The sequence below is a fragment of the Podarcis tiliguerta genome (genome assembly GCF_965153285.1).
Source record: "Podarcis tiliguerta genome assembly, chromosome: 8".
In the NCBI taxonomy this organism is placed as follows: domain Eukaryota; kingdom Metazoa; phylum Chordata; class Lepidosauria; order Squamata; family Lacertidae; genus Podarcis; species Podarcis tiliguerta.
The window spans coordinates 36,497,426-36,522,232 of NC_139541.1; the positions used below are offsets into that span (position 1 = coordinate 36,497,426).

General features: G+C 43.5%; 1 protein-coding gene across 1 annotated transcript in view; it reads left to right on the plus strand.

Moving 5' to 3' along the window:
- RPGRIP1L (RPGRIP1 like) overlaps window positions 1-24,807 on the plus strand; it is a 79,858-nt gene that overhangs the window by 9,147 nt on the left and 45,904 nt on the right. Inside the window, exons 5-12 of the mRNA XM_083451824.1 lie at window positions 1,007-1,115; window positions 4,813-4,956; window positions 8,215-8,320; window positions 9,874-10,020; window positions 10,904-10,977; window positions 19,693-19,832; window positions 23,669-23,775; window positions 24,024-24,074. Of these exons, the coding sequence (XP_083307950.1) occupies window positions 1,007-1,115; window positions 4,813-4,956; window positions 8,215-8,320; window positions 9,874-10,020; window positions 10,904-10,977; window positions 19,693-19,832; window positions 23,669-23,775; window positions 24,024-24,074 (878 nt within the window). The remainder of the gene's footprint in view (window positions 1-1,006; window positions 1,116-4,812; window positions 4,957-8,214; window positions 8,321-9,873; window positions 10,021-10,903; window positions 10,978-19,692; window positions 19,833-23,668; window positions 23,776-24,023; window positions 24,075-24,807) is intronic.

Below are 24,807 nucleotides of genomic sequence, written 5' to 3' on the forward strand. Positions count from 1 at the left end.
CTCACTGGCCTTTGGATCCATGCCACCATTTTTAATAAGCCTATTTATTTATTTAACACAGCATATATGCCACTTAATTGTAAATAAAACCTTGAAGCAGTTTACAAAGGCTATAACATATGCATTAAAACTGTCAATAAAAAGGTTAAAAACAAGTTTAAAAAAACCAAAATATGAATGAAGTCAAATCTTTAAAAGGTCCATATTAAAATTGTTGTGCTGAAATGAATGGACTTGACTAATTTAGGTCCATCAATTTCAGTGGGTCTCATCTGGTTAGTACTTAGTTGAGTACAGCCTTCAAATTAAAATACATGTTGACATCTAAATACCCATTACGTTTAGCAGTATAGCAGTTGCTCTGTATGTAGAAGGTCTTGGGTCCAGTCCCTGGCATAAAGGAAAGCTGGGCTTGAAAAGGTCCATTCCTGAGGCCTTGGTTAATTGCCACTGATGGTCAGAGAGGAAAATACTAGGCTAGAGAGACCAATGGCCTGACTTAGTTCAGCTTCAAAGGGGAGCTATAGTCCAGCAATAGAGCTCTGCGTGCAGAAGGTCACAGATTTGCCTTTGATTCTTTGGCATCTCAAGCTAGAAAGGATATGGAGGGGCAGGGCTGGATGCCCTGTAGAGCTGCTGCCATTCAACTGACAATTATGGTCAGACCAGATATATTGCAACCCCAAATGAAGTCACTAGGTGCTGGGCCTTCTCCATAAAAGAGGGGTAGAAAACCTGTGGTCCTCCAAACGTTGTTGGACTCCATTTCCCATCGACACTTGCCGGCTTGGTCATTAGTGAGGAATGATGGGAATTGTAGTTAGCAACTTGTGGAGAGCATCGTGTTGGCTTTCCCTGGCTTAAATTCAAGGCTGTTACAAATATAGTAGGATAATGCTCAGTATGTGTGGTTACTGCTTATTTTTTTTCTCCTTTTAGTCACTTACCTTTCAGTAAACATACTTCTCTGATTTTTCTCATTCCACCCACTCCCTTCTTCTTTTAGGAATGAGAATGCAGGACGTAGAAATCCGACCTTTGAAATCTCCACAAGCGTTGCCCCCAAAGTATGGACACAACTTACTTGAGGAAGCAAGAGCAGAGATACGAAACTTGTATGACTTTTCTATATTTCTTTATTTTCTGATGTCAACTATTTGCTTGGTGTCATCAGTTAACTGACAGCCTAAAGGGAATTAAAACTGGCCTGCATACGCCCTGTTCATTTACACCGGGCATTCCTTTAAGGCAGGGGTGAGTTCCCTTTCTCTATCCAAGGGATACTGGCTATAGGTGCGCAAGGAGTTGATTCATTCCTGTGATGACTCACGAATACTAATGCTTTTGGGCAGAAGAATCTTGTAGCAGTGTACCTTGGATAGTCAAACTTTCATGAAACAAACAACAACAAAAATAGGGGGGTTTTTAAAAGAAAAAAGAACGGTCTGTTAAAAAAGAAAATGCCACACACACCCAGTTTCACAGCATTTGAAGTTAATAAGCTCTCATATTGTTTGATCTCAGCTTTGAGCACCTGCGTCAATCACCTTTGATAGGAAAACATATGGTCACAGGAACTGGGGGCGTATATAGGCTAGTCAACTTAATAGGTACCAACTGTAGGCAGCTCACAAAATCTTTTTAGTGTGGGGGAGAGTGCGGTAAAGAGATATAACAAGACACTACCTCCTGAAATGCCATGGAACAAATCTGTGGTTGCCTCAGGAAGGATTTTTTTAAAGTCTCCTGTTAAGAATATTTTAGGAAATAAGACTTTTACTGGTCTTCTCATATTTTGGCAATGTGTTGCCTAGGGATAACAAAGCTCATTTTCCTGCCCTGATATTTTTGTAATAACTGCCCCCCCCCCCACTGCTTTGTAGCTTAAGTGAATGTTAAGTATTCAACCCCCCACCCCATTGCACATCTTCTGATTTTCCAGTTGCCAGGACTTGAACTCACAACACATCTTGAACCTCTGACCAGGGGAGGATTTTATCCGTACACCTCTGTGGAGGTTAACAAAGCTGCATATAAGTTACCAAAAAAATGCAGTATAAAAATGTATTTAAAATATCCTGAATACAGATCTTTAAACAGCAGCACGTAGATAATAACGTATCATAAAATGAATAATTCAGACTTAGCTTATTATTATTTCCCTATGCAAAAGTTTAGGCATTATCCTATGGAATTGCTTTTGTTTAGGCAAATAGTTATCAAATTGTTCAGTGGTACATGGTAAACATCTTAAGCCTCCAGTCCTATACAGACTTATGTGAGAGTAACCATGTGCAACTGTAACCATGTCTACTTAAAACTCTAACCATGTCTACTTAAGTCCTGTTGCATTCAGTGAGGCTTACTGTTCTGCTTGCACCCTAACTCAATGAACTCAGTAGGGCTAACTATTGAGTAGGCATATGCAGGATTGCACTGATATTTATTTGTTGAATTGATAGTTGCACACAGTATAAACATTTTCATATCCAGTGTTGCACAGTAAGTTTCAAATATGTACAGTTCTACAGGCCAAGCACAAATTTATTACAATACAACTCAAGCGGCTAGTTCAAAATAACCGTGTCTGATGGAAATCTCAATAATGAGCATATAACTTACATGAAAAATGTGTGGGTGACACTATGTCATACAGTGAATTTATGCATATTCAGAAGCATTACAATTTATTAAATATCTCTTAGATCTTAATATCCTAATTATCTCTTAGAAGCTCCCATGGAGATCCTTCCCACCCCCAAGATCTTCCATGGTTAGTCTTTCCAAACTAAAATAAATGTTATTTGAAAAACAGCATGGAGACTCATCTTGAGATGCCATGGAGTGAAACGAAAATACTTTGTACAAGCAATTGATTGTTTTAGCAATCGATTGTAATTATTTTAACACAGTGTAGCAGCGTTCATGTTTTTCATAACTGGGAGCTAGTGAAGTGTTTATTTTATTTATTGGGGATCCTTACATCCCACCATTTGAAGGACAAGGTCCTCTCAAGGCAGCTTACAAAGAAGGGTAAAGCACCACATCAAAACTAGAATGTGTTACAGTTAATAAGAGCTTTTTAAAAACACCAGTTACAAAACATACTAAGTAACCAAACAGTCAAAACTCTGTGTTGCAAACAATTATCAGTAATATCCAAGGCACAAGTACAACAATGCAATATCAATATAAACTCTTTATATAGTCTATATGGAACATTGAACAATATGAGAAACCAAATAGAAAACATAGAACCAAATAAACATAAGTTTTATAAGTCTCTGAAAGTCTTTGTGGACTATGCAAGTCTCTGAAAGAAGCAATGGGTCAGATTCTTATCTGATGAAAACAAGGCATAAAACTTTGTTTTATGACGTCCAACGCTGCCAAAGTGGTCAGCAAACAGACGTAGTGAACAGTGATTCCAGATATACCCACTGTTTCGTAGAGGACACTATGGAAAAGTCTCTGTCCCTGAGGCCACCAACCTCATCCTCCCTAATGGTGAACAAGAGAATAGGACCCCTGACCTCTCAAGACCTGAGCATTTATATATGCAGGCTGTCCTTCAAACTGTGTTCTGGAGAACTCTCCACTTCTTCTGATAAGTATCAAAGTGGGTTATCAAATGATGTAATGATGGACAAACTTCCCTAAAAGAATATCAGCTGGGTCTGGTGCAGCAGGTGCAGCTTTTCCCGGACTAGGAGAGCTTGACCACGGGTGTTCATGTGACTTCAAGGCTGGGTTTCTGTAATGCACTCCAAGTGGGTCTTTGCTTGAACTTGATCCAGGAGCTGCAGTTAGGGCAGAATAGTTGCTGGCAGGGAGTAGAGCTCTCTCAGCATATAGCACCTCTGCTCAGAGAGAAGCACTGGCTGCCCATTGCTACTGGGCCAAATTCAGTGTGTTATTATTGGTATATAAAACCCTAAAAAGCTTGGGACTAATTTACTTGCGGGATCACTTTACCCATATAAGCCCACTTGACTGCGTCAATCTGCGGAACCGGCAATGTTACAGTTGCCACATAATACTCATTCCGCACTTGTAAGAAATTGATATTTTTGCGTGTCAGCACCTATACTTTGGCACTCACTGCCTATTGACATCAAGCAAGTCCATTCCCTGTATGATTTTCAGCACCTGTTTAAAACATTTTTTGTTTTGGCAAGCCTATCCAGATGTGTGTTTTATTTCTTTTCAGCTACTAGTTATTGGTTTTACTCACTTTTTGGATATTGTTAGATACTCGTTTTTAATTCTTTTGTACCAATAATGTTAATGTTTTATTTTAGATTTTTTAAAGCACTTGGAAGGGTTTATTTTTGTTTGTTTTTTGTTTGTTTGTTTGATAAATAAATAAAAAATAAATAAATAAGGGCTTGTTCACACTACTGATAGATCAGTGTGGAGTCACTATTAACTGGATTTACTTCACTGCATTTGTGAGGCCCAGCGCTTGTAAACTAACTTGATGCCCTAGATCAGAATCTTCTGTGACAATAGAGAACTGCTTTAGAAAAAAGTTGCCATGGGAAGAATTCCTAAAGGATGCAGGTGTCGATTTTGGGTTTCAATTTAGAAAGCTTTGTTGCCTTAACAAAACCTAGCCTGTCATACCGCAGTTTCTTTGCCTGTTTCATATAGCCTTCTCAACTTTGGGACCAGTGGGACCAGTAAGAAGTAAACCTCTTATAAACATTTAAATACCTGGCAGAACATGTGTTTCATTCTAGTTTCCCATTATGTTAAGCGTAAAGCTTCCGCTTTTTAACTGACAAACTCAAAGCGCTTTGACTGTTGCAGGGAGAATGTGGTTGAGTCTCAACGGGCGCACAATGAGGAGTTGGCGCAGGCAGTGGAAACGCTCAGAAGTGAAATACGGAAGAAGGAAGAGGAGTTTGAAGAAGCTCTTCTGCAGCTGAAAGAGCAGCAGGCAACTGGCCAACGGTAAAATGGGATGGAAATGCTCTCAGCTCAAAAGTTGAACCCAATCGTGTGACAGTAAAGTAATTGATTTACTTGCACTCAGTTTTATTGTGCTGCTCTTGCAAGCATTTGCATGGGGAACATCAGGTATTACTTTACCTGTTACTGGCCAGTTGATATACTAGGGTCGCTTTCTTGATGACAGAACTAACAGTGCCAATCAAATCCAATTAAATACATGCAAATGAATGGACTCCCATCATGTCTCCAAGGCTCAAATGTGCATGAGCAAAGTTGCTTACTATATGGGTGGGGGGGTGGGGAGGTTATGAGAAGTGAATGCTGCCAATGGTGGGGGAGACTGGAACAATGATTTTACAAATTCCTACACTGGTATAGCGCCTACAGCAAATTGGCAGCAGGATGTGATAGCACTAGAAATGTAAGCTCGGAGCACAAATTCCATATTCCATGTTTGTTTGTTGCCACAGCAGTTCAAAGTAAACTGCTGCAAGATCCCCCTCTCACACATGCACAGCAAAAAAAATCAACCCTGGATCACCCCAGCATGAAATCTCACCAGGACCATGCTGTGCAGAAGAAGCAGTCTGGGCAATATGGGTTGCATGTAGATGGCTCGGGTCATCCCAGATTGTTTGGAACAACAGATGTTTTCATGTTGGCAAAACATGGCTCATGAATTGTCCATCTGGAGTCTTGTTTTCTTAACAACATTCCTAGGTTCCATCATTTGCATGGGTACTTTGCTCACGGTAATATATTTTAATTCTACTCAGTTCCATTTTTTGCATTCCCTAAGGTCACTTAATCTGCAGCGCTTTGGGTCAGGATGATTTAGGCCAAAAACATAGAAAGGCACGATGGGAAGATTATCCAGTCAAAAGGAAAACCACTTAGTTCCTCTGGTTTTGCATGGCTAGCACTGGTGGCAAATGCTTGCAAGAAAGGGCTACTACAAGCCCTGGACTGTGTCGTTGTCCTCCCCCATTTCCTTTACCTTCTTCTTTTGCACCTTTAAAAAAGCGATTGGAAGCTACTTAGGCAACCTTGGTTCATTTAAAGCTCTTGGGAACCATAGCTTCCTCATGTACACTCCTTTGGGACTACCATTCCAACACCCTCTGGTTTTCTTTTTCTATGTTTTGGGTCATTGGGAGCTGCCCTACTTTTTTTGTTTGTGCTTTATTTAGGTGTTTGTCTGCTTCAAGTTGTGGGAAGTTCTGAGCAATGTCAGTTTTTTTTCTTTTTTTAAATGGAAGTTTGTGCTGTTTCTTAGATTTTCAAATGTTCCTCAGGCGCCAAAAAGTGGGGAACCCTAGCTTAAACTCTGGTTAGTGACAACAAACCAGAATCTGAAATGAATCTGTATGGTTCTGACACTTTCTCACAAACCATCATCTAACAAATGACAGTTCCTTGGGTTTACGTGTAATGGGAAACTGTGGTTAGTTTAAAGTCAAAACTAACCCTTCTGCCCTTCTGGCATGCAAAAGAAAAGGAGAGGAGGAAAGAAAGTGTGTGAGCCTCAGACTCGCTGTACTTTGTTCTCTTGGTGGGAGACCATGGTTTCCCATTAGGTCTGAACACTGCCAAAGAGTTAGGCACTGTGGTAAAAGGTAAAGGTACCCCTGCCCGTACGGGCCAGTCGTGTCCGACTCTAGGGTTGTGCGCCCATCTCACTTAAGAGGCCGGGGACATTTCCGGGTCACGTGGCCAACGTGACGAAGCTGCTCTGGCCAGCGCAGCACATGGAAACGCCGTTTACCTTCCCGCTATAAAGTGGTACCTATTTATCTACTTGCGCTTAGGGGTGCTTTCGAACTGCTAGGTGGGCAGGAGCTGGGACCGAAAGATGGGAGCTCACCCCACCGCAGGGATTCGAACCGCCAACCATGCGATCGGCAAGTCCTAGGCACTGAGGTTTTACCCACAGCGCCACCCGCGTCCCATAAGGCACTGTGGTACATACTAGTTAATGTCAATTGTCAGGAGGCATTTGGCTTAGATCTGCATGTATCATAAATGTCATTCTTCTCAACTCCTTTTATTCAAAAATAGGGCGGGGGGGGGGAGAGAAACTCCTGTAAAACCTCTTTTGAAGCTATCCCTGCTATTTGTTTGATGTGAGAAACAAGATTCAGAAGAACATGAAATGGCATTAGAGTTTTTAGTGTTTAGCATCAGGCAAAAATGTTTCCTCTACTTGCTACATCTATTTATATGAAGGGTGCAATAAACCGGATTCCTGGTTTGCGAGCTTTTTAATCTTCTCTGTAAGGACAGTTGACTAGGTAATGGCAAAACACAATGGACCCTGAGTTTCAAAAGAATTATATATATATTTTTAAAGTATTTCAAGTTCTCAGCTGGTTTACAGATGTGTAAGCTTTGTAGTCTATTTTCTGGTTCCAGCATGGCACTGGGACAATTTTTCCAGTCTGTCTATAACAGATAAGTATTAGAGGAGAAACAATGTATTTCAAGATGTGAGATTCTGTTCTGATGTTTATCACACTTTATTTGGCATTAGCAGTTAAGATCAATTCAGGGGTTTCCTTTAAAACATTTTTTGGTTGAAATACATGCAAAAACAATAATAATGAGGTCACCCTGCACCGTTCAAGGGATAGGTTTTTGAAAGTATATCTGTAGTTAGCTGCGTGATGACTTTTAACAAGATTAAATAGTGAATTTTCAATTGAATCTCAGCAGGGAAAATATATAACAGAATCTCAGCCATATAGAATTTCGGTCAAGATGGTCATTGTTAAAGATACATCTGCAGCTAATTTGAATGCCAATCTCGGGGCATTATCTGTGTAAAATGCTAAGCTGCTTGCCTTGGAAATACTTGGAAAGGGGTTACGTTCCTGGATAATGCTCCACTAAACAGTAATTCTCTAACACCAAAGTTTTGGAAAGTGTTTTTTCTCTCTTCCTATTGTAAGTATAATACTGCTCCTTTTACCATAGGCTCCACTGAAGTTTGATAAGCATAAACCAATACATCCAAATAATGAGTAATGTTCAAATATCTCCATACTGTAAAAACGTGTATTTATTTAACAACCTATAATGTTAATTTTAAGGAAAGGAATTGTTTTAGATGTTATACACACACCTCTCCCCAGTTGTGTTTTGGAATTAGGAAGGTGTGAAGGGTTTTAAATTTTCCAAGGCAAAATTAACAAGGTGACGTGACTATTATTGTACCATAAAACTCACAATTACTTTCTTTTTGAACATGCCATTTTGTAGGTTAAGCATTCGGGACAATGTTGAAATGATCAAGCTCCACAAACAATTGGTGGAGAAGAGCAATGAGTTTGCAGCAATGGAGGAAAGATTTCTTCAGCTTCAGGAGGTAGGCAAAGACTTCAGCTAGAACAGTAAACTCGTGCACAGAACTCCAGGTGGGGATATGTACAGAATAAACTTGTTTAGAGAGGTACTTCTTTCTTCACCAAAAGTATGATACAGATCTGGAAATTTAAGACTGCAATCCTATATACACTTAGCAGGAAGTAAGTTCCCATGAACTCAGGGCAACTTACTTCTTAGTAGATGGTATGATAATTGTGCAGTAAATGAAGGCTAGCTAAGAATGTTTATAATACACTAAGAAATAAATGGGAATTTATACTAACCTTGCAATCCGATACATGTTTGCTCAGAAGAAAGTAGTTAAAAGTTAGTCGAATTTCAGTTGTAACTAGTGCAGAATCACACTCCACCTCCCAGGTTCTTCAAGTGCTGAATGGTCTTTCACAATGTTAAGGTGCTAAGAGCTGCCTGATGCTTAGTTGGTCTATTTGTCCATCTTCTTCAGTAAAGCCTACCCTTTGCAGCATATCCTTCACCAGCCTTCAAACTGGAAATGCCAAGGAATTGAATTGGTAGGAGGTTTCTCTCCATAAAACATGGCCTGCTCTATTTCTAATCCTGATCAGCAAATCCCAGTGTAGCATTTTAGATGCTTCCTATACCTTCAGCTTAGATCTGCTCCCTCCACCAAAATTAATGATGCAGCACACATTTGCATGCAGCTTTTGGGCATATCTCAGCATACACAACTCGGCATATGCAGACCTCTGTACCAGCAATACTACTGTTACTTAGGATGGAAAATGTGGATTTTTTTTGTCCACTGCTTATCATTTTTGTCCACTGCTTATCATTATGGTAATATGACATAGCAGACGAAGCTGAAGCACCACAGCACAGCAACCGCATTCATTTGTAAGGGAGTTATGGAGTGAAATTATTTTCAGAAGACTTAAATGCTTATCAAAGCCTTGCAAATTGTGGTGTGTGCAACAGTTTCCAAAGCAAAATAAACAGAGGTGCACGTTTTTGAAATGTTGAGTGCAGCTCAATAGTTCAGATGTTGCACAGAAGTGCAGAATCAAATATTAAAGAGACGCAGAATTTATTTTAATTAAATCTTAATGCAGCTCCCTTGGAAGGAATTAAGAAGGCAAATGAAACATCAGCTGGTGGGTTAGCAGCAAAATGACAAGAGCTGCATGGACATATTTGTGGTCGGGTTCATTTTTGCTTGCTACTGTAGCGTTTTGGGTCAGCGTGTCCAAACCACAAGAACCACAGCAAAATGCTTTAATTGCTAAACAGATGTCTGTCTTGGTCCTGCTCATCACAGCTGAACTGGGAGTGGTTAGCATGCTAGAGGAGGGCGGAACACCCTCCACCCTCTTTCTTGCCCTTGTGTAACTTAACGACATTGTGTCAAAAACATGGCAAGAGCATCTCCTGTTGACTGGATTGAGATTACACTTTAAAGGTTGCTGGAGGAAATCTTTTGACTCAATCCATAGCCCGCATCCAAGAATAGTGACAGCAGCCGAATGTTGCTCACCCAGACCTAACTTCAGCTGCCTTCTCTTGTCTCCTCCACAGAACCAAAAAAATCTTAAAGCAAGCCACAATGCACTCATGGCAAAGGGGGACGAACTCAATTTGCAACTTAAAGAAGAACGTTCCAAGTGCCTCCACCTCGAGAGTGAGTTACAGGCCACAAATTTTTCAAGGCGACGATTAGAAGAGGTGAGATCCTTGGGGGCGGGGGGGGGGGGGAGAGCACAGTCTTTGCCCAATCCTTTAAACTGGGCTAGAGAAATTTGCGTAGTATCCTGGACCAAGTCGTGAGAGGACTCCCAATAATTCAAACATTCTGGTCTTACTTGGCTTATGACTGCACAGCTGGTGGATATATAGCACTTAACGCTCTGTTGTTAACCTACTGTAGTATTGAGCAGTCTTTGAACACCCATGTAAGATCAAGCTTGCAGTTGGACCATTTCAAGATGCTGTATTCATCCTAATACATGATGATTGCATTAAAGGTGGCAAACACCATCTAAATTTCACCTATAGACAGAAGCAACTTGCGAGATGGGGCCAAGCCAGTACACTAGCTTCCCAGAAGGTGAGTCACTGTTACTGGGATGAGGAGGGCACCATGGTGCAAACGCACCAGAAGGAGTACCAGATTGGCTCCATCAGTGCTTTTGCACCACGTCAACCTTCCCACTGCTTCACTCCTCCTCCTCTTGGTAAGCAACAGCCACCCCTCCCCTCCTGCCAAAAAGGCAGCATAGCAGATCTGCCCCCACCTTGTGAGCCATCTCTACCTATAAAACAGGCGAAATGAGTCGACCCAACACACTAATGTTTAAAAAAGGAGAAAAACCTTACAAAAATAGAAATTCTCCTGCGTTAATGAAAACGTTTTGCAAATCTTGATTTTTGCCCCATCCCAATCTGCCTTGCTCTCTTGTGACATCAGGGCAGTCACTGTAATGTCAAAGCTTCCCAGCCACTGATGGCCAGAAAGCATAGCCATGCATGCAGCTATTCAGAAAGCTTTACTAGTGTCGGTAATGTTGCTTTTTAATTGCATCACTTACGACGTTTGTCTTCATTCCAGCTTCAAGATAGAATTAATGATTTGGAAAAAGAGAGGGACCTTTTAAAAGAAAACTATGATAAATTATACAACAGGTAAATTATAACTGATAACAGAACTCTTTTAACATTCCATTTCTCAGTTTATGTATGGGCTGAAATAAGCAATGCATGAATAGTGGCAGTTCAGCTGCAAACACATTTGGAGAGCCAGTGTGGTGTAGTGGTTAAGAGCGGTAGAACCCTGGGGAACTGGGTTCGCGTCTCCGCTCCTCCACATGCAGCTGCTGGGTGACCTTGGGCTAGTCACACTTCTTTGAAGTCTCTCAGCCCCACTTACCTCACAGAGTGTTTGTTGTGGGGGAGGAAGGGAAAGGAGAATGTTAGCCGCTTTGAGACTCCTGAAGGGGAGTGAAAGGCGGGATATCAAATCCAAACTCTTCTTCTTCTTCTAAAACTGACCTATTTCGGTCTGGGTTCAGGCCTGGTTTGGGGACTGAATTGACCTTAGTCGGTCTGATGGATGACCTTATTCAGGAGAGATGGGGGGGGGGGGAAATACAGCCCTGTTTATTTTCCTGGATCTCTCTGCAGCTTTTGATTTCATCTGGACTGTTGTGGGTTAGAAGCACTATTGTACGGTGTCTGTGGACCCCTGGCGGTTAACCTGCAGAGTATGATTTTTGTCCCCAGTGCTATTTAATATTTATATAAAGCCACTGGGAGTGGCCATTAGGAGATTTGGGGCAGTGTTGCTTATATGCTGATTGATACCATTTTGAGGTTTTTTCCTGCCATTTTAGGCAATAAAACAAAATACCCAACATTATTTCCCTGTAACATCTGGATTGGGAGAGACTGTACATGTTCAAAACCAGTGCCTTGATAAAATCATGGGCTGAGTGAAAGCTAATAAACTCACCTGCATCCTAACAAGATAGAGATCCTATGGATGGCCTGTCATTGCCTCCCAACTTAACCTACCTCACAGGGTTGTTGTGTGGATTAAATGAGGAGGTAGAAAACCATGTGCGCCAGCTTTAGCTTCTTGGAGAAAAAGGCGAGAGATAAATGCAATAAATAGATGGGAATATTTATTTATTTATTGAATTATAGATTTGCATATTGTAATTATGGCCTCTCAAAGTGATTAATAAAGCAGCTCTTGGGATCCCAAGACTGGGACCACTCTCCTAAAAGGTCCTGTGCTATTCCTGTTGATCTTTTCTACTGCCCGCCCCCCGCCTGCCCCGTTTTAACTGCTGACTCCCTTCCATATCACAAGCTGCTTTTGTAATGCTATCCAGTTTCTAAAGTAGTTTGCTCTGCTGTGTGGTAGGCAAAATAATCTTTTAAAATCCCTTGGACTCAGTGAATTAGTTTTGCAATTCTTTTGATCCTGGCCAGAGTTGAACCTGCAGGAGTTTCTAACAAAGGAAAATAGGGTCTATAATGTTGGGTGTTGTTTTGCAGCCTTGTAACAGAAGTCAGCTTAAAACATTTTTGCAGTCAGTTTTGGCAATACTTCCCAGCTTTAACTCATTAGCACAACTGCCCTTTTATGCTGGCCCACAGACAGCATTGCCATGATACGATAGCAGATTGCAGTGGGTTGGTAGGCCCTTTTTCTTTTCTTTTACTTCCAGCTTAGGCCTCAATGTCTCAATTTCCTTTTTTTTAAAAAATGGACCCCAATCAAGAGCAGCACAGGGCGTGACTCTAACTTTTTCAGGTGCCAAAACGCCTTAGGCTGGCACTGTGACTGCACTTCATATTTATGTAAAGACGCTCTGAGGTAATAGTCTGTGTAAATTCTGTCAGCAGTGCTTAATATCACATAAATAAAAAATTAGGAGGCTAAACCTACTGAACATGAAATGAGACAGGGCACTGAATTCATTTTCTGGTGCCGAACAGAAAATTGAAGCAATTACAGTCAATTTGCAGAGGCTTAATGAGGAAACACCTGATCATGGAGTCGGTGGAAGGAGAACCCTCCAGCTGTAGGAGTGCTTTTGTTCAAAAGAGAACACAATTGTCACTGCGTTTTCTCTAAGGGGGAGAGAATAATATCCAATTCTTGGGGAGCAGGGAGAAAAGCTGCTGTGGCTTCAAAGTGCCATGTCCAGTTTAGCTGCCTGACTTGCTGATTTAGGGCATATTCATGCCACGCATTTACAGCATTATGACACCATTTCAGGCAGCTGGTTCCAGTCATATTATGTTGAGGTGGAAATTCCAGAAGCCACTTTCCATTGACTATAAGAACTTGACCCCACATCCCTCTGACCCTCCGTCCATACTAGGAGTACAGTGTGGTGGATGGTCAGCCATTTATACTGTTGTGACGTGGGGTTTGTGATTTCAGCTCTCTTGACATAATCTGCTGGAGACAGTTCTCTAGTAACACTTCTTTATTACAGCAAACAAGACTGAAGACTGAGGAGGGGAAAGCTACATTTATAGGGACAGGGGACTAGCTAGAAAGGATACATTTTGGAGGGAACAATATCAGGCAATCACAGTCCTGCCTTTTGGAGGAAACCAATAAGACAGAGGATCCAAATACAGCAGTTTAAATGAACCAATAGTAGCTGTACCCCCTGAAACCAAAAGGCAGTTACTTTACCCTAATGCAAATATAGACAATAATAATACAGATATAAAATCCTTTGACTCAATACACAACACCCCTCCCCCCCTAGTGAGCACAGCAGACGTAATCTCTCAGGTACTGTGGGGTCCTACAACTTCTACTTGATCTCCTGACAACAGGCGTTGCCGGTTCTGGATTGGGTGTTACCTGTGGTAGAGGGGCTGCTATAGGGGTTTCCTCAGGAACAGATGGAGTCCCAGACATCTCAGGGTTCCCTACCTGTACCTCGTCATCATGAGGACTAGCAGACCCTGGTTCATTTGCTGAAGCCCCTGGTGCCTGCACCTCTGGGCCATTTTCACTCTGGTCTTGCAGCTCTGCGTCGTTAGCCAGGGATGAATTATCTGACTCCTCCCTGCTGAGCGCCCGGCGCCTCAGCTGATCTATATGTCTCTTCCAAACTTGCCCATTTTCCAAGGTTACATAATAGGACACAGGTCCACTAGCCCGGGTGACCACACCAGCCACCCACCGCGAACCTCGTGAATAGTTCCTCACCCAGACCAGATCTTCAGGGGCGAGATACCTTGTTGTGTCAGTCTCAGCCTGGGGGGTTGCTCTTGAATTATGGTTTGGCATTTTATCCGGGTGGACATAATCCAGCACCGTTACCAGTCTTCTACCCAAGAGCAGCTCAGCTGGCGACTTGCCCGTCGCAGTACACGGCGTCGCATGCTGCAAAAATAACATTCGCGCGATGCGAGCTGACCAGTTACCCTCCATTAAGCGCGCAATGGATTCTTTGGCTGTTCTTACCATGCGCTCAGCCTGCCCATTGGAGGATGGGTGAAAGGGCGCGGATGTGACCCCTCTTATGAAGTTATCAGCCAAGAATGCCCTGAATTCTTGGGATACAAAAGCTGCCCCATTATCTGATACAATGGTCTCAGGTAACCCGTGGGTTGCAAACAGCTGCCTCAACACCTTGATTACGGCAGCTGATGCCATGCTAGGGACCATCGCCACTTCTAACCATTTGGAATATGCATCGACGACAACCAAAAAGACCTTCCCCTGGAATGGCCCAGCAAAATCTAAGTGCAGCCGGCTCCAGGGAGATCTGGACTGCTCCCACCAGTGAACTGGTGCTCTGGCCACTTCTGGCCGCACCTCTTGGCATGCCTTACATGTTCGTACCCATTGTTCTATGTTCTGGTCCATTCCAGGCCACCACACATAACATCGGGCTAGCGACTTCATCCTGACCATTCCCGGGTGTCCCATGTGAAGCGTCTCAAGCACCCTGTTTCTCAGTGGTGCTGGGATGATCACCCTATCTCCCCACAGGAGACAACCCTTATGCATGGACAACTCGTGCTGCCTTGTCGCATAAGGCCTGAATTTGTCTTCATGCGGACCACCTGGCCACCCCCTCCCCACCCAAGTGAGCACACGGGAGAGAACAGCATCTTTCCTCGTTTTCTCAGCTATATCAGTAGCCGTTACAGGAGCCCCCGGAAGTGTTTCCAGCATCATTATGTGCTCCGCTGGAGCGGGATCCTCATTGCTCCCGCCAGGAAGGGGCAATCGACTCAGCGCATCAGCGTGGCACAACCGTTTCCCCGGCACATGGGTCAAGGTGTACTGGAACCCGTTCAGGAATATAGACCAACGCAACATTCTGGGGGAGAGAATTTGTGGCGTTTGTTTGTTCGGGTTGAACAACCCTAACAGTGGTTTGTGGTCCGTTTCAATGGAGAAATGGCGACCGTACACATAATCATGGAACTTTTTGATTCCTGCCACAATTGCAAGCGCCTCTTTGTCAATTTGAGCATAGTTGCGCTCCGTGGGCGACAACGTACGGGAATAGAAAGAGATGGGCTTTTCCGACCCATCCAGTTCCCTATGACTCAGCACCGCCCCCAGGCCGTATTGAGAGGCATCACATGCCAGGACCAGCGGCTTTGACTCATCATAATGAGCAAGGACGCTCCCGCTACTCAGCATTCTTCGCAAGGAGTCAAAAGCCTTCTGCTGCCCCTGCCCCCATCGCCACACATTCTTTTTCTGCAACAGTCTATGTAATGGTTCAGCTACCGAAGCTTTATGGGGTAAGAACGAATGATAAAAGTTAATAAGTCCCAGGAATGACTGCAACTCCGTCTTGTTCTGTGGTCGTGGTGCCTCGATGATGGCCTTAATCTTAGCATCTGTGGGGTGGATGCCTGATGCATCAATTTTAAACCCCAAGAAATCCACAGCTGGCACCCCAAAACTGCATTTTTCCTTTTTCAGTTGCAACCCCACCTCCTTGAACTTGAGCAACACTGCACGGACACGCGCAACCAGTTCCTGTGGGTCTTTTCCAGCAATCAAAACGTCATCAAAAAATGGCAAGACCCCCGGCAGACCTCTTAACAGGCGTTCCATGAGCCCTTGAAAAATCCCTGGGGCCACACAAACTCCAAATTGCAATCTGTTAACTCTGAACGCCCCTTTATGTGTGACAATAGTCTGTGCTTCCGCTGATTGTGGGGTTACTGGCAGCTGTTGGTAGGCTTGTGCCAGGTCAATTTTGGCAAACACCTTGCCCCCAGCCAGTTTAGCCAACAGATGTGATACGACTGGAATGGGGTATGAGTTTCCCCTGAGTGCCTTATTGATAGTACATTTGTAATCTGCACAGATCCTGACTTCCCCATTTGCTTTAAGGGGCGTGACGATTGGAGTCTCCCACTTAGCAGAGTCCACGGGTGAGAGAACTCCCTGCTTGACCAATTTATCCAGCTCTGCTTCGATCTTGGGTTGCAGTGCAAATGGCACTCGCCTTGGTTTGAGTCGGATTGGGGCCACCCCAGGGTCCAACTCGAAGTCAACTGGGGGCCCTTTATAACACCCCAGTTTTCCATTAAAGAGACCAGCAAACTCTTTGCATAATGCCTCGCTCATCTCAGGGCAGGTTTGGATTGAATTAAGCCCTGATATACTCAGTCCCAGGGCGGGGAACCAGTCAGTGCCCAGGAGACTGGGGCGACTGCCCTTCGCAATCACCAGTTTGAGTACAGCCTGTTTGTCCCGGAACTGAACTCTCACGGCACACATTCCCATAACATGGATGCGGCCCGCTGAGTATGACTGCAAGTTTGCCGGGAAGGGCTCCAGAGGGGGCAACTTACCCCTGGGGAAGAATGTCCTCGCGGTCTGGTCCGACACGATAGTGAATCCAGATCCGGAGTCCACCTCCATGTCGCACTGCTGACCCTCAATCTTCACCTTGACGTGTGCCTTGCCTTGCGCTGGGAACTGCACGACCCTCCCGTTGATCTCCGTTACATAGTGGCAGTCCTTTAGAAAATGGGTTGCTGTGGGCGGTCTGCGATGCTCCAGTCTAGGTGTTCCTGTCGCTCCCAACGCCGCCGATCTACAGACCCTGGCGATGTGACCTGTCTTCCCGCACGTCCGGCACATAGCATCCCGGAAACGACAACTCTTCCGCTCATGGTTTCCGCCACAACCTGGACACCTGCCTCGGTGATCTTTGTGCACTGTGCAGGCCTGACGCACTGACTCGACCCCACGGACTGGGCTCTGGCTCGGAGTAGCCTCTAGCTCGTCCATGGCATGCGCAACTTCTATCTGTGGCTTAGGGGCCTTGCGACTGGCATCAAGCTCCTCTCTTTCATAATTCTCCGTGGCGGTGGCCTCCTTCAAGGCTGAAGCAAGGGTAACCTCTTCTTTAGCCACGATGCGTCTTCTGGCTTTCTTGCTGCTCAGACCACCGATAAACCGATCCAGGAGAGTCTCTTCCAGATTTTGGAAGTCGCAGTGCTGAGCAAGCTTCCGCAGTTCAGCTAGAAATGCAGATACAGACTCCCCAGCACGCTGCTGCCTCTCATGAAACTCCATCCGCCGGGCCATCTTGGTCTCAGTAGGCGCCAAATGGCTTGTTAGGCAGGCAAGAATATCTTTGAGAGATGTCTCACTTAGCTTCGCTGGAGCAAGCAATGCCTTGGCCAGCTTGAAGGTCTCAGGCCCACAGTAGCTCAGGAATGTGGCCCTTCTTTTGCTGGCATCGGTGATCCCTTGAGCCACTGCGAAGAACTCGAAGCGTTCGACGTAGTCTTCCCACGTGTGGGGCTCTGATGGCTGGAAGGGCTCCAATACCCTTGGACTCTCCATTGTCCTGTGGCAGGGTCGTCTTCTCAGCTGGCCAGTGAGTCTTGTTCTTAGCTGCAATCCGGACTCTGAGGCAGGGCTGCGTTTAACCGCTCCTCAGCATTCCGGATCCCACCTTCGTCGCCAGTTGTTGTGACGTGGGGTTTGTGATTTCAGCTCTCTTGACATAATCTGCTGGAGACAGTTCTCTAGTAACACTTCTTTATTACAGCAAACAAGACTGAAGACTGAGGAGGGGAAAGCTACATTTATAGGGACAGGGGACTAGCTAGAAAGGATACATTTTGGAGGGAACAATATCAGGCAATCACAGTCCTGCCTTTTGGAGGAAACCAATAAGACAGAGGATCCAAATACAGCAGTTTAAATGAACCAATAGTAGCTGTACCCCCTGAAACCAAAAGGCAGTTACTTTACCCTAATGCAAATATAGACAATAATAATACAGATATAAAATCCTTTGACTCAATACACAACATATACATTACCCAGATGGCTTCAAAATGCAGTGGGGTGAAGTAAACTCCAAAGACATTCCAGGCAGATTCCAGTGGAATGCAATCCTAACTGCGAAGGAGATGATAGCTGAGCAGTAAATTTCAGAACAATTTTGTATGCCTTTAAAATCAGCATTATGCGGATTTGGAGAAACTGGAATTCTACATTGCTCTAAGTTTAACCAGAGCCAGATTCTGAGGTTGTTGTTGGAAAATGTACAAATGACCATGAGACTTGAATGTACACAAACTTTTCTGACAAGTGAAAACTATACATAGCTGTATTTAAACAGTGCAACCTGTAATTGAAATCTCCACACTGCAACAGTGATGCTGTAGATGCAGGAGTTGTGGCATGCCCATTTTGCCCATTTGAATATTTCCCTCCTCTTCACTTGTAAAGCCCCTGCAAAACAAAACAAAACAGAAATCTTGAGGCGATCACACACATCAGTGTTCCGGAGGAAGCTAAGTCGAGCCCTCCTCAGAGCTGAATGTGATTCTGGAACCGCTGCCTCCAAAATTGCAAGATTCTGTTAACATTGAACCATAGCTGCTACATTTACTGGAACTTGAGCATTGTGAGACCCCTGTATGGGGCAGTTGTTGTCATTTGAGATCCCCATATTATATGCAAGAACATTAAGTAGAAGAGGGGTGGGTAATAATGTCGTTCTGTCCTTAGTTCTGTTATATCTGAAATCAATAAAATATGGTAAAAGAAAAAAATAATACGCACCATGCATGCAGTTTTTTGAACTGTGAATCATTTGATAAACACTTGTGTTTTCTGGACACACAAACACCCCTTCCCCCTTCCTCCTAAAGGCCATCTTCTGTTCCTGGTTTCTTACTCATGTTAACAATGCAAGTTTTTGGTTTAAGGGTATAAAGTTGGCTTAAGAGTACAAAGATTGTTACTACATTTCAGAGGGGCTGTTTCATGATAGGAGAACCACTGTTCTGCTGTAGCCGACATTTCTTTGGGCAGGCAACTGCCTCTGGGCTTCCTTTGCTTCCCCGCCCCCCTTTCCCCTCCCTAGGTCTTTAAAACGGATCAGGTGGGTCACTGCAGGGCTGTACACGAAAAGAGGTTTGAATGTGTAAAGGCTGTCCATGTTCGGAGTCTGTTGCTGAGGTTTCGAGTAGCAGATTCCTCTGGAACAGGCCTCCGGATTCCTTCCCAAGTCCCCACAAACCTTCGCCCGCTGCCAACTCTCCTGGCTCTGGAGCTCTAAATTGAGTCCAGCCCCGTTGCTCATCCCACAAACCCTTTCATGTCCCACGACCGCAGCCTGAGAGAGGCGCCTCGGTTTCAACAGCAGCAGACCAGCATGTGTTTACTTAATTCCTAAGACATGATGACAATGATCTCTGCCACTAAAATCGCTTTCTCCCCGCACTCCCCTCTTTATTATTTTCTGTTAAAGCCTATTTCTGAGTTCCTTACATGCCATATGTTGGTCTTTAATATAATTCTTTTTTGTCCCCCTCCCTCTCTCCCTCTCTCTCCATTCCCCCCCCCTTTTAATTCCTCAGTGCCTTCGGCGTGACCCACGACCAGCAATGGAAGTTAAAGGAGCAGCAGCTGAAGCTGCAGATTGCTCAGCTTGAGGCTGCTTTAAAGTCGGATTTAACAGATAAAAACAACATCTTGGCCAGAATGAAAGCAGAACGAGGTATATTGCTCTGAAGGACATTGCAAGGTGTGCAAGCGAGTTTTCCATTTTTTACTCAGCTGAGAGCTTTGCAGAACATCAGAAGCCGCCTTGGCTCATGATGCTTTGCCCCCCTAGTCCAGCATTTGTCTTCTGTCTGGAAGCTGCTCTCCAAGGTCTCTGACAAAGAGGGCCTTTCCAGTCACCTGCTACCTGATATTTTTACTTGGAGATGCCAGAGCCTGAACCCAGGAACTTCTGCATGCTGTAGCTTCCCATACTTTGATCTTTTAGGGAATGGGCCACAGTTCAGTGTTGAGTATCTGCTTTGCATGTTGAGAGTCTCTTCCTGCAAATAGTTGCATCCCCTTATGAGTTCCATCAGGTAAGCAGATTCTCAAGTCAACTGGGCTGGCAGTGGATGGAGTCATCCCTTCTCTTTCTGCCACTGCCTTCTCTCTCCTTTGGCGTTCCCACCAGTGTAGGGGATGGGCTTTAGCTCAGCAATCAATCACCTGCTTTGCATGCAGATGATCTCAAGTTCAATTCCCAGCATCTCTATGTAGAGCATGGAGAAACCCCTGGCCTGAAACCCTGGAAAGCCAATGCAGTGAAAAGTCAGTGTAGATGTTTGTTTATAAAAATATTTATATCCTGCCCTCATACAATATCCTGCCCTCATACAATATACAGCAATAAAATATGTATTTTAGATGGACCAATGGTCTAACTGTATAAAGCAGCTTCCTGGCACCACTTGAACTAGGCACGCACACTCCCTCTGGTGGTGTATCTAGATTCCCCTCTCACAAATATGCTTTTGTTTATTTTAAAATGTAAAAGTGTGTTGGAGTGCTAACACACATGTTTTTGCATAACTCATTGCTAGTCCCAAAGGCAGAATGGGGAACTTCTGGCCTTCCAGATGTTGCTGGACTTGAACTTCCATCATCCCTGGCTGTTGACCATGCTGGCAGGGACTGATGGCAGTTGGGAGTCCAACCACATCTGGAAAACACTAAGGTGAGTTGAGTCAGGCCATAGGCCAGTATTGCCCTGAATTCTACATTCAACATTGGCTGAGCAAATAGCCCCTAAGAGCCAATGAATGAAGCATGGAGTTGGTACAGTATAAAAGAACAGCAGCCATTAAGCAATGACGGCATTAAGTGACAGTACAGCAGAGTGACAGTATTCTTGGAGAGATACTGCCTTGGATCATGAAGGTTTGATTTGACAATCTTGGCAATTAGTTTTTGGTAGGCCTGTTGTAACCCTCATCTATAAACACTAAAAAAACACCCTTATTTTAAAATCTAATGGATTTAAGGATCACTCTGATTGAATCTGATTCTGACTCTTTCAACCACAATAGTACCGTTTTCCTCCTTGTTTTTGTGTCTGAAAAGGACTAGAAACTTTAAAAGAAGCAAAGAAAACTATCCAGATCAGGAATCTGTCCTCTGTGGGCAAAATGGAAGCAGTACGTGAACAGCATATGAGCTGTGGGAAAGATGTCAGGAAGAGTGTTGATAAGCAGTGTGGGTCTTGGAGGCAGATAGTTTCTCCACAGAAGCTGATTTTGCAAATCCCGTTTGTTTCTCCTGTCTCTTTCCTTGGCCTTCAATTTACCATTGGTAGGCTGCCCTTTGAAAAGGCCCATGTGTTCGTTTAGATAACGCAGAACTGTTTTGGTTCCTTGCTTGCTTGCTTGCTTTCCTCCACCCCCACCTCCCTGTTCAATGTGCAGATTAGTTTCAGGTTTTGTGATCCTCTGGGTTAGAACATTTAAAAGCAGTTTAATGTTTAAATTAATTGCAGGCTTAAGAGCCTCTTTATTCCAATTCTCCCCCCCCCTTTTTTTTCCTAACATGAATGCGTGGGTCAGCACCCTGTGCATATTGATTACAGATGATGATATTAGCACAAACGGCTTTTGACAGCTGTTTGTTTTACCAGTAGATTATCTTAATCTTTGTTTTGTTAAATCTCCATTCTTTTTATGTGAGCAGGCAAACACTCCGTGCGCACAATACAGAATCTTGTTTAAGTTAGACCAAAGGCACAAGTAGCTATGTTGTTCCATTAGAACAGTCCGACACAGAGTGAAACAGAATATTTCCATCTTTAGGTTGTTACTACAAGCTGCAAGCTGAGGGTCTTATCATGTACAAAAATAGCTTTTCCTCCAGCCTTTGCTTGCTTGCTTGCTTAATGCTCAACCCCGAAAAAGAGAGGAACTCAAAAGCTTGCATCGTAGTTTCAGGGGTTGGGGTGGAGAGTCTTCAGTGTACTCTTTATTCTTCCTGCTTAAGTTAGATCATTACAGCCCAAGTCTTCCCTACAGAAAATGCTTCCAAACAATTACATATATCTGATGTAGTGTGCTGTATGTGTTAGAGGGTTGGACTAGGATCAGAAGACCAGTGTTCAAATCTCCACTCGGCCATGAGTGCCCTAACATAAAAGACCCTAAAAAATTAAGCAAATGAGTTTTATGTTCTCCTCTGGACTAGAGAATGCATATGTATTCAGTGATAGTCCTGTTCAGAGTAAACCCACTGAAATTAAAGGACATTGCATCCATTAATTTCACTTGGTCAGTTCTGAGTAGAGCTTAAGCTGTACACAATCCCTTGATGACTCTGAAGGAAATGATTTAAGTTGAATGTTTGCAAATTGAGTTGACAGTGTATTTATAAGCATATAGTTTGTTCTCTCTCTCTCTCTCTCTCTCTCTGTGTGTGTGTGTGTGTGTGTGTGTGTGTGTGTGTGTGTTGGGGCTGAATGCATAAAATCATCATTAAAAAGACAGGCGTTCTTTAATTATTGTTCTAAAAACATTTATTGAGAACATTTAACATGAGGGGAAAACAGCAGCCCAAAATAAGCCAAGAACAATACAAACAACCAGAGTATAGATATGCAGCTGCTTTGTGGGTCTTTGGACTGTAATAAAGAATGTGTGTGTGATATGCAGCTACTGAGATGTCAGCAGAGAATACTATCCAGTCTACAAGATACAATGTGTAAGAGATCAATAAGCAGATCAATAAAGCATTTATCTCTCTTAGTCAACAATCTACCACAATCTTCCAGCCTCACCAACTTATGAACCTAGTTACCCAAACTTGACCTGTCAATAGAAGGTGGGAGCATTTCTATTGATATTCATTCTGGGGAGGCAGAATAGAAATCAGGTTTAGCTGAAATAAGGATATGCTGCTGTTTTATTACCTGTCCTCAATCTATGACATACATCAACATTGACTTTAGTAAACACATTTGAAAGCCCATGGCTTATCTTGGGAGACCTCCTTTCCATGTATCTTACAAAATACCTCTACCTCTCTCTTTCTATGCCCCTTTTCTGTTAATATTATTAGTAATAATAAGAACACATGACAGATATATATTTGGCAGTCGAGATGTAGCTTGTGGGCAAGCAGTGCCTGCCCTCAGCATGGCACACATTAGAAGTGCTCTCTGGGGTCCCATTGCATTGCCTAAACATGCTTGTACACTCACAGCAGGGATTTCCAAATCCTGTGCATCTCTTCATATAGCAGTGAGAATCCACTGCATGGAATCCCTTAGTTTTTACAGGCCCATAGGCTAGGGGTGCTCTCTGCATGGGTAGAATTTTATTACTGGCTCTCTGAATCCCATTTGATGAATGGGTAAGAAGGGAGGGGGCGGCTCTTTGTTTTAAATGTACTGGTATTTGCTTTAGGTAAAATAGGTTTGAAGACCATGATGGCCGTTTCTAGGGTTCTGCTGCATTTAAACAGAATCTGTAATTTCTTTCTTTCTTTCTTTCTTTCTTTCTTTCTTTCTTTCTTTCTTTCTTTTCGGAGACCAAAACGAAAAGCTGGCCCAGGAGAACAATGAGCTGCGGTTGCGCTATCTAGAGCAGAAGCAACAGCTGGATGACTTGAGGAACCGCATGAAGTTTTTCACCAAGGTAAACTTCTTTAGGAAATGATAGAAAGGAGGGGGGGGGGGAGGCGAAGCTTTTCTATATTTCATGCACCACGCAAATGTTCCTTTCTTAAAAGCAAAAGAATTGCAGGGATATGACAAGAGTTTACTTATTCATGATATCCAGCAAAATGCCATGTTTTAGCGCGAATGCACTGTGTATTCTCGGTGTCTCACTCCATTATTCATTCCCGTCGTACGATGCCATCCTATTGACTGTGTCTGTTTCAGGAGAGTGACATTGACATGGCCGAACTCAGCGAGGCCCTCGTGCTTATCAAGGTAACTTGCAGGAACTGTCGTACGCCGCTTCCCCCCTACCCCACCCCACCCCCAGCTCTCCAATCCTCTCTCAACACCTGGTGTTTCAAGAAAGGCTTTTCTTTTGCTGCTTTTGCTAGCTAATGCGCCTTGCTTGTATGAAATGGGTATGTTGCTGTTCAATTTCCGTAAGGCAGGAGACAGACAGAGAAAAGATGGCAGCATAGAACTTTTTAAGGTTATGTACATATTTCATTGCGACATCAGAAGTAGATTAACCTTAAGCCTACATGGATTTGCTTTAAAGCTTCTCCCTCCCTCCCTCTCTCTCTCTCTCTCTCTCTGAGAGTGAAAACAGTTGCTTTTCGTGTTATCACATTGCCCCAGTACAGGTCTGATCAAAACAACTTTTTGTTTACAGATTCTGAAGGATATGAAAAATAATTCCGAATGATATAAAAGCAGGTGCAAAGCTAAAACGTTACACTCTGGAAACATAAGCATTTTCTTTTCTCCCCTGTAGCTGAAAACCTGCTAGTTGTTTATTTATAAAAGCACTAGAGGGAAATTTCATTTTTCTCCTTGCACTGCTTTGTCGTTTTTCTGTTTGCAGCATAACTGCAGTGATGTGAAAGAGAAAAGAAGGAATAGAAAATGATTGGTTTCCTACCTTAAATAATTTTTAGCTGGTCTGTCCCTCCCCAATCCCTGCGCCTGTAGCATTTGTAGTTTCCGTGAACAATTACAGATTAAT